At 41.8% G+C, this 15,039-nt stretch overlaps 1 protein-coding gene across 1 annotated transcript in view; it reads right to left on the bottom strand.

Annotated features, from left to right (window-relative positions):
• pik3r3b (phosphoinositide-3-kinase, regulatory subunit 3b (gamma)) overlaps positions 1-15,039 on the bottom strand; it is a 324,990-nt gene that overhangs the window by 173,275 nt on the left and 136,676 nt on the right. Inside the window, exon 5 of the mRNA XM_021599716.2 lies at positions 4,062-4,193. Coding sequence (XP_021455391.1) covers positions 4,062-4,193 — 132 coding nt within the window. The remainder of the gene's footprint in view (positions 1-4,061; positions 4,194-15,039) is intronic.

Genomic DNA, 15,039 nt, shown 5'->3' with positions numbered 1-15,039 from the left:
TGTGCGCCGCCCTATGGGACTCTCAATCACGGCTGGATGTGATTCAGCCTGAATTCAAACCAGGGACCGCTGCGCCACTCTGGAGCCCTTATGGATTGGGGGTAGAAGCTGTTCAGGAGCCTTTTGGTCAATGACTTGGCACTCCGGTACAGCTTGCCTTGCAGTAGCAGAGAGAACACTATGACTTGGGTGGCTGGAATCTTTGACAATTTTATGGGCCTTCCTCTGACACCGCCTGGTATAGAGGTCCTGGATAGCAGGGAGCTCGGCCCCAGTGATGTACTGGGGATGTACGCACTACCCTCTGTAGCACCTTACGGTCAGATGCCGAGCAGTTGCCATACCAGGCGTTGATGCAACTGGTCAGGATGCTCTCCTTTGTGCAGTTATAGAACTTTTTGAGGCTCTGGGGACCCATGCCAAATCTTTTCAGTCTCCTGAGGGGGAAAAGGTGTTGTCGTGCCCTCTTCACGACTGTCTTGGTGTGTCTGGACCATGATAATTTGTTGATGATGTGGACACCATGTGGCTTGAATCTCTCGACCCGCTCCACTCCACTCGACCCGCTCCCACCACTTTAATGGGGGCCTGTTCAGTCCTCCTTTTCCTATAGTCTATGATCAGCTCATTTGTCTTGCTCACATTGAGAGAGAGGTTGTTGTCCTGGCACCACACTGCCAGGTCTCATTGTTGTCGGTGGTCAGGCTGTTGTGTCGTCAGCAAACTTAATGATGGTGTTGGAGTTGTGCTTGGCCACACATTCATGAGTGAACAGGGACTACAGAAGGGGACTAAGAACACACCCCTGAGGGGCCCCAGTGTTGAGGATCAGCCAGGGAGAGGTTGAAAATGTCAGTGAAGACACTTGCTCCCTCACCTGCTTTGAGTACATGTCCTGGTAATCTGTCTGGCCCTGTGGCTTTGTGGATGTTGACCTGTTTAAAGGTCTACGGAGAGCGTGATCACACAGTCGTCCGGAACAGCTGGTGCTCTCACACATGCTTCATTTTTACTTGCCTTGAAGCGAGTATAAAAGGCTTTTAGCTCGTCTGGTTGGCTCGTGTCACTGGGCAGCTCACGGTTTCTCTTTATAGTCCATAATAGTTTTCAAGCCCTGCCACATCCGACTTGCGTCAGAGCTGATGTAGTAGGATTCAATCTTAGTCCTGTATTACTGTTTTGCTTGTTTGATGGTTCGTCTGAGGGCATAGTGGGATTTCTTATAAGTGTCCAGACTCCTTGAAAGTAGCAGCTCTAGCCTGTAGCTCGGTGCAGATGTTGCCTGTAATCCATAGCTTCTGGTTGGGAAATGTACGTACGGTCAATGTTGGGACGATGTTGTCGATGCACTAATTGATGAAGCCGGTGACTGAGGTGGTACACTCCTCAATGCCATTGGATGAATCCCGGAACATATTCCAGTCTGTGCTAGCAAAACAATCATGTAGTATAGCATCTGCGTCATCTGACCACATCCGTATTGAGTGAGTTACTGGCACTTCCTGCTTAATTTTTTTTGCTTGTAAGCAGGAATCAGGAGGACAGAATTATGGTCAGATTTGCCAAATGGAGGGCGAGGTAGAGCATTGTATGCGTCTCTGTGTGTAGAGTAAAGGTGGTCTTGCACATGTGACATGTTGGTAGAAATGAGGTAAAACGGATTTAAGTTTGCCGGCATTAAAGTCCCCGGCCACTAGGAGCGCCGCTTCTGGATGAGCATTTTCATGTTTGCTTATGGCCTTATACTGCTTGTTGTGTGCGGTCTTAGTGCCAGCATCGGTTTGTGGTGGTAAATAAACGGCTACTAATAATATAGATGAGAACCCTCTTGATAGATAGTGTGGTCTTACAGCTTATCATGAGGTATTCTACCTCAGGAGAGCAATACCTCGAGACTTCTTTAATATTAGACATCGTGCACCAGCAGTTATTGACAAATAGACACACACCCCGCCCCTCATCTTACCAGACGTAGCGGCTCTGTCCTGCCGAAACACGCTCAAGCCAGCCAGATCTATATTATCTGTGTTGTTGTTCAGCTAAGTCTCAGTGAAAAATAAGATATTCCATTTTTTTATGTCCCGTTGTTAGGAATGTATTGATCATAGTTTGTCCAGTTTGTTTTCCAATGATTGCACGTTGACCAATCATACCGAGGGTAGTGGGATTTACCTAATCGTCTGCGAATTCTTACAAGGCACCCCGCCCTCCTCCCCCTTTTTCTCTGTCTTTTCTTCACGCTGATGATGGGGATTTAGGCCTTGTCTCTACAAAGCAGTATATCCTTCATGTCGGTCTCATTAAAGAAGAAATCTTCGTCCAGTTTGAGGTGAGTATTCGCTGTTCTGATGTCTAAAAGCTATTTTCGTTCATAAGAGACGGTAGCAGCTACATTATATACCAAAGGAGTTACAAACAATGTGAAAAAACTAATAAAATAGCACAGTTGGTTCGGATCCTGTAAAATGGCAGCCCTCCCTTCCGGCGCCATATCCCTATTTATCAGCGTTAGCTCTCATGTTAATAATTTGACCGCACGCCTTGCGGGTTGATACCATTCCCTTTTATGTTTTACTTTGTAAAAAGAAGCTGTTACAGGACTATTTTATTTACTGTAACGGAAATGAAAACATGCAATGCGTTACAGTAGGCCTTTAGAATAATGCAAAACATATCCTTGACTATCCAACTCGATGAGTAGGAAACAAATGATGCCAGTCAGCCCGCACAGCTGGCCCATCGAAACGACACCTAAATTATACCAAAACTAATTTCACACATAATAAGAGTATAGACGATATTAAATTGACACTCATCTGATGAGTGACAATATTAGTCCTATCAGTTGTCAAATTGTATATGAAGTGATGGGCGCATCTTGTAATTTACATTTAAAGATGCAAGGAAAGGATCATCACTTTATCAAATCCTCCTTCAGAGTCACTTGGAGGTAAAACATTTTATATATAGTATCAGACAGAGCATATTCTGCCGTTTCTATTACACTTACCTTTGTCAAATAACTTGCATAATTCAAAAGTTGCAGCTCTATTTCCAAATTGAACTTTTTCCAAGAATATCTGTGCTGTCCGTGCGGCAGCATTACTCTGGCTACTAAGCAAAAAAATTAGTAACATAATAAACTTCAAATTAAAATATACTATTTATTTATGCAATTCATCCTTTACAATTGTTCATGCTGTTGTTTAGGAATATAGCAGATAATTTCACCTGTGCACCTGGCTGGTTATATAATTTCTAATCTTTTTAGTTTCAACTTTGTCAAAAGAAGCTGTAACTGGACTTTATTAATTACTATAACTCTATTACTAATCGAATCTACAAATAAAGTTGATCAAATAGATTACACAACTGTTTTTATTGTAAGAGAAATGAAAATTGGCTTTAGGCCTACATTCTTTCTAGGACTTTGTAGAACTACACAAAACATATCCTTTACTATTGTATATTTTCTTTTTATGTGTATATTTCCACTAATATTTCTTCATACAATTAATCCTTTATAATAGTTTATGCACTATTTATCAAGAATTGGTGCTTTATGTTTGCTGCAATTAGCGGGTTGGTATGCATCTGATGCATTTGTTATGCTAAAGGGGACGCCAGGCAACGTTCTCTAGCGGATACTTATAGGCAGAAAGACCAGACGGTTCTAGTGTTAAAGGGACACTTTTGGATTTTCACATTTATCTACTTCCCCAGAGTCAGATGAACTTGTGGATACCATTTGTTATGTCTCTAGCATCATGAAAATACCTCTAACCTCCTTCATACTGAACACAGAGACATACAAATAGTATCCACGAGTTCATCTAACTCTGGTGAAGTAGATGAAGGACCTCATTCCCAGAGTATCCCTTTAATCCTGGGTTAAAATGAACTTAACCTTCTTTCAAGTGACAGCAGAACTCTGTGATGGGCTAGCCGCAATAAGTCTGTGCAAACCGTATCTATGTCGTATCCATATGTCCTAGCTGATTATGGACTGTGATGTTTGATGTTAGTTAATCATTACCATTGTGAGTGTACTGTTACTGTACCTTGGGCAGTGTAGACCAGTTCACTGTAGACCACAGCTGGGATGATGGGGGAGGGCAGGTCCTGGAGGAAACCCCTCAGAGTATCAGACAACACTGCCACTTCATACTGGTCCACATCCACTGAGACTGGGTCTGGGAGGGAGGGAGGGAGGGAGGGAGGGAGGGAGGGAGGGAGGGAGGGAGGGAGGGAGGGAGGGAGGGAGGGAGGGAGGGAGGGAGGGAGGGAGGGAGGGAGGGAAAGAGACTTGTGTTAAGAATCACAAATTCTTCAATCCTATGTAATTTACAAGAGAACACAAAATAATGAGGTGTGACTGGCAGCTCATTTTTCAGCTGTACTAGTGGAGACAGACAGAAGTGTTGGTACAGCAGCAGCCTGACACTGGATGGTATTCTGAGCTGTAATGAAATGAGTCAAAGGAGTGTCAGGGCCATTTAGCTCTGGGAAACAGGCATATATCAGTTAGAAACAGAAAGAACCTACCAGATGTACTACATACAGAGAAAGAATGCCCTAAACCGGCGGGATGTAGACAAAACAGTCACAGAGATAATATTTGTGTGTGTCCTGGGTGATCAGGTTCATTGCATTAGGGGAGGACAAGCATTGATTTCTCTAAAACTAATTGTCAAATAAACTTTCCAATCATAACGGTCCACTAAACCAGAGGTACATTTATATCACTGTGACCTCTTTCTGACCCCCTTCCAACACAATATGATAATTCAAGAACAGTTCTGTAGCTTGTGTGTGGGTGTGTTGTGGAGTCACTGATCCTGCCCCTCCATGTGGAAAAGTCATACAGAGGGCAAGACATTATATTAATTTTCACTGTGTTCAGTGACATAGAGGACAGAAGGATGTATGTTTCATGGCACACGCTAGTGACAGTCAACCTGTGGTTAACTGTTTTTCTATGCTGGGGTTGACTATTTTTGACTGACAGCACTAACTCTCTGTGAGGATGAGATAGGATGAGGACAGCCCTCTCATGGCTGATAGTAATGGCTCTACTGTAAGGATGAGGACAGGATGAGGAGTGAGGACAGGATGAGGATAGGATGAGGAGTGAGGATTGGATGAAGACATTCCTCTCAAGGCAGTGTATCTCTGTGAGGATTAGGACAGCCCTCTCATGGCTGACAGTAGTGGCTCTACTGTGAGGATGAGGACAGGATGAAGACTGGGAGGCAGTTTAATCACAGCTAATGAACAGGCTCTGGGGACCTCAACCAGCATCATTACACCACTGCTGCCCAGTCAGACTACAGGGGATAGGGACCAAGAAATCCCCACATCATTTCCCTCTCACTCCCCATTATTATGAAAGCAATAGCTGGCGGTAGTTTGAAAGGGCTGGGTTTTGATTAATAAACAAGTTGTAGGTGTGACGAGGGCTTGGCCACTCACTGGCCAATCAAGGTGTTCAATTGCTTAATACTACATGCGTGTCTTATGTTCTGACGGTCTTTGCATTATCATCAACTTTAATTCGCCAGGGGGCACGGAATATTCTCATCCACTGTGGATTGATACTACAGCTTCTTAAATAGCATAGGCTACAGTAACGAGTGATAGCAACAGTAAACAAGTAGACCATTTAGAAACCTTTTATGGGTAGGCTCCTTGGCTAATGCATGGCAGGATAAGAAAGACACCAGACACATTGCTGTTGAACCAGATAGTGTTATAGTAGGGTAAAGGTAGCCTACTATAAGAGCTCATATAAAACCTGTAAATTACCAATCCTGGGATTGAAAATCGAAGAAGCATCGGCTTTAACAGGTAGATATTGCAAATTAGTGTGCGCTTGACAATTGTTCTGGATTAACGCCAGCTGAAAATACAGTCCTGAGGGCCTGGATCATTCTCTGCCTTTCGCATTCCCGGAATTTCTCTCTTCCTTTATATCTTGCTACCTCCCTTTGTTTTTGTCTCGTTCCTTCTCTCTCTCTCCCTCTCTCTTGGCTACCACTTACTCTCTGCTCTATTGGGCCTAGAGAATCCAAGTGAGAAGGCTATCTCTTCTCCACTCTCTTCCAATTCTCCCCTATCTCCCTCCTATCCCTTCTCTTCTTCACACCCCTCTCTCCGAATACCTGCCAGCTCTCAGAGTGGCGTCACAAACAGCTGTTTAATCCACTCCAGAAAGGATTAGCTTCCCACCACTTCAGCAGGGCCAGGGCAGGGGCACACCAGGCCAACTCCACCCAGATCATGTGTGACAGTCGTACAAAACTGACAAGGAATGACCCCCCCCCGGCCCTGGATGGATGAGGTGAACTTCAGGCAGACAGAATTTTGGTCTTCCATTCAAGTTGTCTGTGTCTAACAGAGGGAGTTGGGAGGGGGTGTGGCTGTCTGGCTGTGTGTGTGCGTGCGAAAGAGAGGACAGATTAGTCTCTTTTCTAATCTTGGTTGGGGTGTGCGTGTCAGAATTTGGGGTCAATTCCATTGGCCTTTATAATGTTTTCATTATATATTTGACCTTGTTTAACTAGGCAAGTCAGTTAAGAAAAAAATCTTATTTACAACGACGTCCTATGAACGGTGGGTTAACTGCCTTGTTCAGGGGCAGAACGACACATTTTACCTTGTCAGCTCAGGGATTCAGTCTAGCAACCTTTTGGTTACTGGCCTAACGCTCTAACCACTAGGCTACCTGCCACCCCAGGAATGTACAATGGGGTCCATAATTATTGTCATCCTTGATAAAGATGAGCAAAAAAGACTGTATAAAATAAATAATAATTCATATATTTGTTAAACAACATCTATTTTTTTTGTATTATTATAAAATAATAACATTTAAAAAAAATGTTGATCATACAATATAACTCAATACTGGTATTATTTATTTTATACAGTCTGTTTTGTTCATCTTTATCAGGGGTGACAATAACTATGGCCGTTTTTCAATTCCGACTTCATTCCTAATCCAATCCCAGAGTTGAGTGGAATTGAAATGACATTGACCTCAGTGCCACTAGTGTGTATTATCATCATCATCACTATCCATCTCCCACACACAAACAGACTTCTACCTTAAAACCCCCGATACAGTATGTAGAAGACAGATAAACTAGGTGTGTTGTATATGTTTGACTGGCTTAGCATTTAACAACAAACATTTCAACAAGGACCACTCCCTCGCTGTACACACACCCACACGAAGACACACATACACACGAAGACCCCCCCCTCCCCCTCACTCAGTCAGTCAGTCAGTCAGTCAGTCACTCACTCACTCACTCACTCACTCACTCACTCACTCACTCACTCACTCACTCACTCACTCACACAACACAACACACACAGCTATGATCAACTATTTCTATACATCTCTGATTATTGGTCCAGCTGTCCATCTGATCTATTGACATTTTTGGGGTTATTTTTCTAAGCATCGTCCCAAAGGAGGTCTGCTTGCCTCTGAACAAACAAATCCATACCAAGTAGGTATTTCTCCAGGCCTCATATCGATGCTCAGCTTTCAGCCTCCCCATCGCTAACACACTCTTTTAGCTCATCAATCAGGCTTGACTCTCCTCCTCACACACACACACTGTACACAGGCGCCATGACGATTGAATCAAGTGTCAAATCCTGCCACCAGCCCAATATGGGTCTGCCCTCTACTATTGATCCACCTTAAGTTCACAGTGATAGTGACTCCAGTCACCCAAGTCATAGACTGTTCTCTCTGCTACCGCACGGCAAGCAGGACCAGAGCGCCAAGTCTAGGACCAAAAGGCTCCTTAACAGCATCTACTGCCAAGCCATAAAACTGCTGAACAATTAATCAAAGGCCACCCAGACTATTTGCATTGACACCCCCCTACAGGTACAAATTACCTACATGTACAAATTACATCGACTAACCTGTACCCCTGCACATTGACTCGGTACCGGTACCCCCTGTGTATTGTCTCATCATTGTTATTTTATTGTGGTACTTTTTAACATTGTGTTACTTTTTCAAGTTTATTTAGTAAATATTTTCTTAAGTCTATTTTCTTAAAACTGCATTGTTGTTTAAGGGCTTGTAGGTGAGCATTTCACGGTACCTGTTGTATTCGGCGCAAGTGACAAATAAAACATTGATTTGATTTGATATGCACTGTTATACAGGGCCATTCTTAAAACAAAGCATTGACGATAACCTAGCTAGTCACCAGCTCCTGATAACATTGGGTTGGGGGATGGTGGTGGGTGTGTGTCCATATGTGTATATATGTATACAGTGGGGCAAAAAAGTATTTAGTCAGCCACCAATTGTGCAAGTTCTCCCAATTAAAAAGATGAGGGAGGCCTGTAATTTTCATCATAGGTACACTTCAACTATGACAGACAAAATGGGGGGAAAAATACAGAAAATCACATTGTAGGATTTTTTATGAATTTATTTGCAGATTATGGTGGAAAATAAGTATTTGGTCACCAACAAACAAGCAAGATTTCTGGCTCTCACAGACCTGTAACTTCTTCTTTAAGAGGCTCCTCTGTCCTCCACTTGTTACCTGTATTAATGGCACCTGTTTGAACTCGTTATCAGTATAAAAGACACCTGTCCACAACCTCAAACAGTCACACTCCAAACTCCACAATGGCCAAGACCAAAGAGCTGTCAAAGGACACCAGAAACTAAATTGCTGGCTGGGAAGACTGAATCTGCAATAGGTAAGCAGCTTGGTTTGAAGAAATCAACTGTGGGAGCAATTATTAGGAAATGAAAGAGATACAAGACCACTGATAATCTCCCTCGATCTGGGGCTCCACGCAAGATCTCACCCCGTGGGATCAAAATGATCACAAGAACGGTGAGCAAAAATCCCAGAACCACACGGGGGGACCTAGTGAATGACCTGCAGAGAGCTGGGACCAAAGTAGCAAAGCCTACCATCACTAACACACTACGCCGCCAGGGACTCAAATCCTGCAGTGCCAGACGTGTCCCCCTGCTTAAGCCAGTACATGTCCAGGCCAGTCTGAAGTTTGCTAGAGAGCATTTGGATGATCCAGAAGAAGATTGGGAGAATGTCATATGGTCAGATGAAACCAAAATATAACTTTTTGGTAAAAACTCAACTCGTCGTGTTTGGAGGACAAAGAATGCTGAGTTGCATCCAAAGAACACCATACCTACTGTGAAGCATGGTCGTGGAAACATCATGCTTTGGGGCTGTTTTTCTGCAAAGGGACCAGGAAGACTGATCCGTGTAAAGGAAAGAATGAATGGGGCCATGCATCGTGAGATTTTGAGTGAAAACCTCCTTCCATCAGCAAGGGCATTGAAGATGAAACGTGGCTGGGTCTTTCAGCATGACAATGATCCCAAACACACCGCCCGGGCAACGAAGGAGTGGGTTCGTAAGAAGCATTTCAAGGTCCTGGAGTGGCCTAGCCGGTCTCCAGATCTCAACCCCATAGAAAATCTTTGGAGGGAGTTGAAAGTCCGTGTTGCCCAGCAACAGCCCCAAAACATCACTGCTCTAGAGGAGATCTGCATGGAGGAATGGGCCAAAATACCAGCAACAGTGTGTGAAAACCTTGTGAAGACTTACAGAAAACATTTGACCTCTGTCATTGCCAACAAAGGGTATATAACAAAGTATTGAGATAAACTTTTGTTATTGACCAAATACTTATTTTCCACCATAATTTGCAAATAAATTCATTAAAAATCCTACAATGTGATTTTCTGGATTTCTTTTTCTCATTTTGTCAGTCATAGTTGAAGTGTACATATGATGAAAATTACAGGCCTCTCTCATCTTTTTAAGTGGGAGAACTTGCACAATTGGTGCCTGACTAAATACTTTTTTGCCCCACTGTATGTGTTTGTGTTAATTTCTGTGTCTACTACGTGCAAGTGATGATCAGTCGAGCCTAGGGAGGGAAAGGTTACACGGGTGAGAGGGCGAGAGGTTTTTCATGTAGGGTCACATGATAGTATAGGTATAGGTCCTCTTGAAACAGGTTCTCACAGTCTCACTGTGGAATTAGATGCTCATCCACGTTCTCCACAACTTCACATTTCAAAGTTAAGGGTTAAGTTCAGGCACTCATTTTGAATGGTTAAGTTAATGGTTAATGTTTAGGTTGGGTTAAAACCAAAAAATATATATAACATGTGTCCACAACTGGGATCAAACTACGCAACCTTCTGATCCTGAGGGATGGGATTACACCCATCCCCGTCCACAACGCCCTAGCTAAACCCAAGACTAGTACAGCCCTCACTGTTGCCTCAGGACATGGATAGACGTCCAATTTAGACGTCAATCTTGAATGATCTCCCTACCTTGCGAAAGGATTAGCTGTTTGATCTCCAGTGAAGCCTATGTAACCCTTGGTGACCTGAGAGACTCAGACTGCTGTAAAGGTTAAGGTGGTTGGATTGTGTTCTCTTTAAATGAGACTGACCGAACAGGATCCAAAGCCTTCACCCTGACCCACAAACGTAAAGGTCGCAGGGAGCCAGCTGTGCGATGGGCTATCCAGCTGGTCATTTCATGCGGTTTAACCTTTTCACAGGTGAGTTCCAAATATCTCTAACGGTCGCCCCAGTGTGAGTTGTTTATGCACGTGATGTCAGAATGCACTCACTGTTCCAAAATGGGATTATTATGCAGCAGGACAGTTAACACGCACTGCCTGCTAACTATCTATAGGCTATGCTTCAACTTGTCAATTTCAAATTATTTTCTAATTTTCAAACTGTATTTTATAAAAACAGTTTGAATTGAGGTGTGTTCCGCCTCCTCATTAATTTACATTCATCGTTGCTGACAATTTATGGTTGAGGCTTTACTGAGCTGGATCTCTTCTAGGAGAGCCCACTGCACTTCACTCTTGCAGTGAAGCCGCTCAACAACTACATCACATTAGTCATCTAACAGACTCCCATCCAGAGCGACACACAGAAGCAACCAGGGTCAAGAACCTGTTCAAGGGCATGTCGACAGATCTCCCACAAGGTCAAAAATGGGGACGTAAACCAGCAATCCATCAGCCACCGGCCCATGCTCCCAACCGCCAGGCCACCAGCCCTCCAAGATCCCCCCCCCCCCCCCCCCCCCCCCAACAGTTCCCCAAGAGCTGCCCCTCAACCATCCGGGACTCCCCCCGCACAGTCCCCCCCCTCCGAGAAAATAAGATACAAATAAAATAAAATAAAATATTATATTCACCACCCTCAATACCCTCCCCCCCAATTACCAGGGAAATCAAAAAAAGAGAAAAAAAAGAGAAAGACAAAGGAAAAAAAAAAAAAAGGAAAAAAACAAAAGGCCAACAAAAATCATAACAGCAAGACCAACTGAATATGTTTTAGTGCATGTATGGTACTATTTACATGTGTGTGTGTGTGTCCGTGTATGTGCACCTGTGTGCATTTGAATGAGTGTGTGTGTATATGCACGTGTACAAACACCTGCACGGCATCAGTCTCAGGCAAACCAGCATTAGCTGTAAAAACATTGCCCCTCAGTGTCATTCAAACATAATTTTCATAATGTTTTATTTTGACTAGATTTTTTATACTTTTATCTTTGACTATCATTCTATCCCCTGCCCAGCAACTCCACTCCCACTTGTCTTCAATTCCACACCCCAACCCTCAGCTTCCTTCAGCCCATCCCACCTATCTCTGCTGGCCACCCTCTTCGGATTTTTACGCACCATATATCTTTCAACTATGCTGTGATGTTTAACATACAATTTCAATCTATGTTATCGAATAGAATCAACAGATTGTGAGTTGATAAATAGATAAATACGTACTTTTAGAAGAGTATTAGCAGAATAGTAATTGACTGAGCCGGTATCTCCAGATCTCCCAACAGTACTATTTTTAGGGACAATTTTAGATCAATGTTATGCATCTTCAGCCATTCCTGAACCTGAGACGAGAAACAGGCTACCTGAGGGCAATACCAAATTAAATGGTCAAATGATTCTGTATCCTCACAACAAAATCTGCAGAGTTTCGATGATTGTATGCCCCAAATATTCAACATTTTGTTGGTGGCAAGAGTTCTATATAATAACTTTTGCTGAAAAGTATAAAGTCTTGAATCTTGAGTCGTTTTATATATCAACTCATGGAATCGGTCCATCAAAAATCTCTTCCCAACTATTTTGCAATCTGTATGGCACAGCTGTCAAGATCCTGGTCCTCAAATGAAACTGGTATACTTTCCTATTTATGCTATTTTTATTCCACCGCCAGTTTTTTATATTGGGCAGACAGACCAGTTCCCTACCTCCTTCCGCTGCCACCTGCCTCCTACTGCTGTAATCAAATTGGTTGTACTCTTGGATTGAGCAGACCTTCCTGTACATTTCTGATAACTCCATGAAAGACATAACTCTACCATTCCAATTTACAATATCATTTAAGAACAAAATATCATTTTCAAACATCTTTCCCATAAATACAGGAATTTTATCAACCAGCACATTTGAGATCAGCCATAATATCTGTTGCAATATTTCTTCTATCTTTTCAGGGGGATGAATTTAAGTTGTAGCCAACTCTGCAATCCCTTTTTGAAGAATATAGATACTTAGAAAAAAGTATAATTTTAAATGAATCGAAAATGAGACATGGCAATCTGCACAAAGGCAAAAAGGCCATTTTGAGCTTTTCTTAGTAATCTACTTGAGAAACATTTAGGGATCAAGTACAACTTTTGAATAATTGAAGCTTTTAGAGAGAGGTTTAGTGCTTTAATATTTAATAATCTAAACCCACCCAATTCATATTCATTATATACCTGTAGATAGGCATGGTTTATGTTGTCTGATTTAATGGCCAAGATAAAGGGAAATATTTTTGCTAATATGATTTAAAAAAGTATAATCAGGAGTAGGGAGCGCCATAAGTAAGTGAGTAAACTGAGATATGACTAAGGAGTTATTCAGGGCAATTTTCTCCATAAATAGACAGGTATTTAACTCTCCATGGTTGCAGGATCTTGTCATTTATATCTTTTGTGATATGAATACCAAGTATGTCTACTTCACCGTCAGCCTATTTTATAGGTAAACTGCAGGGTAATGTAAAAGTTGTATTTTTTTTAGGATCCAATATGTAATATTGTACACTTATCATAATTACGTTTTTAGTCCAGAGAGTACAGAAAAGTAATATAGATCTTCACTGAGACATTGCTTGGATCTATCTTGTGGACTTAATATAAAACTTGAGTCATCGGCATACATGAACACCTTTGTTTTTAAGCCTTGGATTTCTAGTCCTCTATTGTTTGCTTCTGGATCTGATTTTAATAGCTAGCATTTCGATGGCCAATACGAATATATATGGTGACTGTGGACACCCTTGTTTAACTCCTCTTGACAATTCAAATCTCTCTGAGAAGTAGCCGCTATTTACTCTTTTACACCTGGGGTTGCTATACATTAATTTTACCCATTTTATAAGAGCATCACCGAAATTGAAAAAGATCCAGGCATTTATAAATAAAATCCAGTCTTACTTTATCAAATTACTTTTCAAAATCCACTATAAATACCAGGACTGGCTTCTTAGATGTTTCATAATTTCTAATAGTTGTCATATATTATCTCCAATGTATCGTCCATTTAAAAACCTGCCTGATCAGGATGAACAATCTCTGGTAAAAACCTTTTTAATTCTGAATGCATTTCGCTAGTATTTTTGCATCACAACATGGAAGTGTAAGAGACCTCCAAGTTTTTTAGACAGACTGGATCTTTATATTTGCCATACGGGTCTTGTTTTAATAAGAGTGAAATCAGACCTTCCTGCTGAGTACCTGACAGACTACCATTTCTATAGGAGTAGATAAAACAATCTAACAATGGAGCTTTGAATATATCAAAAAAGCTTGACCGATACAGTTGAAGTCACTTCTTATGTTGGAGCCATTAAAACTCATTTTCAAACACTCCACAAATTTCTTTTTAACAAACTATAGTTTTGGCAAGTCGGTTAGGACATCTACTTTGATGCCTCTTTGCTTGACATTATGGGAAAATCAAAAGGAATCAGCAAAGACCTCAGAAAAAAACCTCCACAAGTCTTGTTCATCCTTGGGAGCTATTTCCAAACGCCTGAAGGTACCACGTTCATCTGTACAAAAAAATAGTATGCAAGTATAAACACCATGGGACCACACAGCCAACATACTGCTCAGGAAGGAGACCCGTTCTGTCTCCAAGAGATTAATATACTTTGGTGTATTTTTCTCCATATTCCATCCAGTTTGCTTCATTTTTGTAATAGATTACATTAGATTGTTCTTGAATAAGTTCCTCCAGTTCTTTTTGTTTTACCTGTACTATTAGTTAATGTTTTTCCCTTGTTAGTCTTGACTCTTTAGCCAGAAACAGATTTTTTTTATTATTGATGAATATTAAATTGAATGACCTCTGAAGGTACATTTAAAGGTATTCCAAACAATAACGGGATTTGCTGAACCTATATTATACTGGAATAAATCTGTTATAAATTATTTTGTCATAGTTAAAAATAAATTGTCATCCAGTAAACTTTGGTTAAGAGCTATGTGAAGGCCAATTAGATGATGATCCGATGGCATCCTGTCTCCTATTAAAACTTTTCAAGTGTTGCATGGATTCCAGCAAGAGCATCGTCCGTTTCTGGAGATGAATCAGTTGTTTTTTGTTGTCAACAACCGTGCTTTCGCTGTTTTGTTTGTAATTAACAGGCTGCTCTGTGAACGCCGTACACATTAAACATCTCCCTACATCTCCCTTTACTCAATTACAGATGTTTTTATGCATAAAAACTTTTGTCAGTAATGTGGCATCTGCAAAGGACATGAACTGAACATAGCTAGTTGAAATTAGCTAGTCAATCAAGCAACCGCAGCTTCCGGTTTCACGCTTGTTGGAGCGAGTGGTTTTGTATTGTAGTAACGTGGTGCATGCCTGTATTTCCTTAACCTCTAGCGTCAAGCAATCCCC

Source organism: Oncorhynchus mykiss, chromosome 30, assembly GCF_013265735.2.
Source record: "Oncorhynchus mykiss isolate Arlee chromosome 30, USDA_OmykA_1.1, whole genome shotgun sequence".
NCBI lineage: Eukaryota > Metazoa > Chordata > Actinopteri > Salmoniformes > Salmonidae > Oncorhynchus > Oncorhynchus mykiss.
This window is presented reverse-complemented; position numbering and strand designations above follow the sequence as displayed.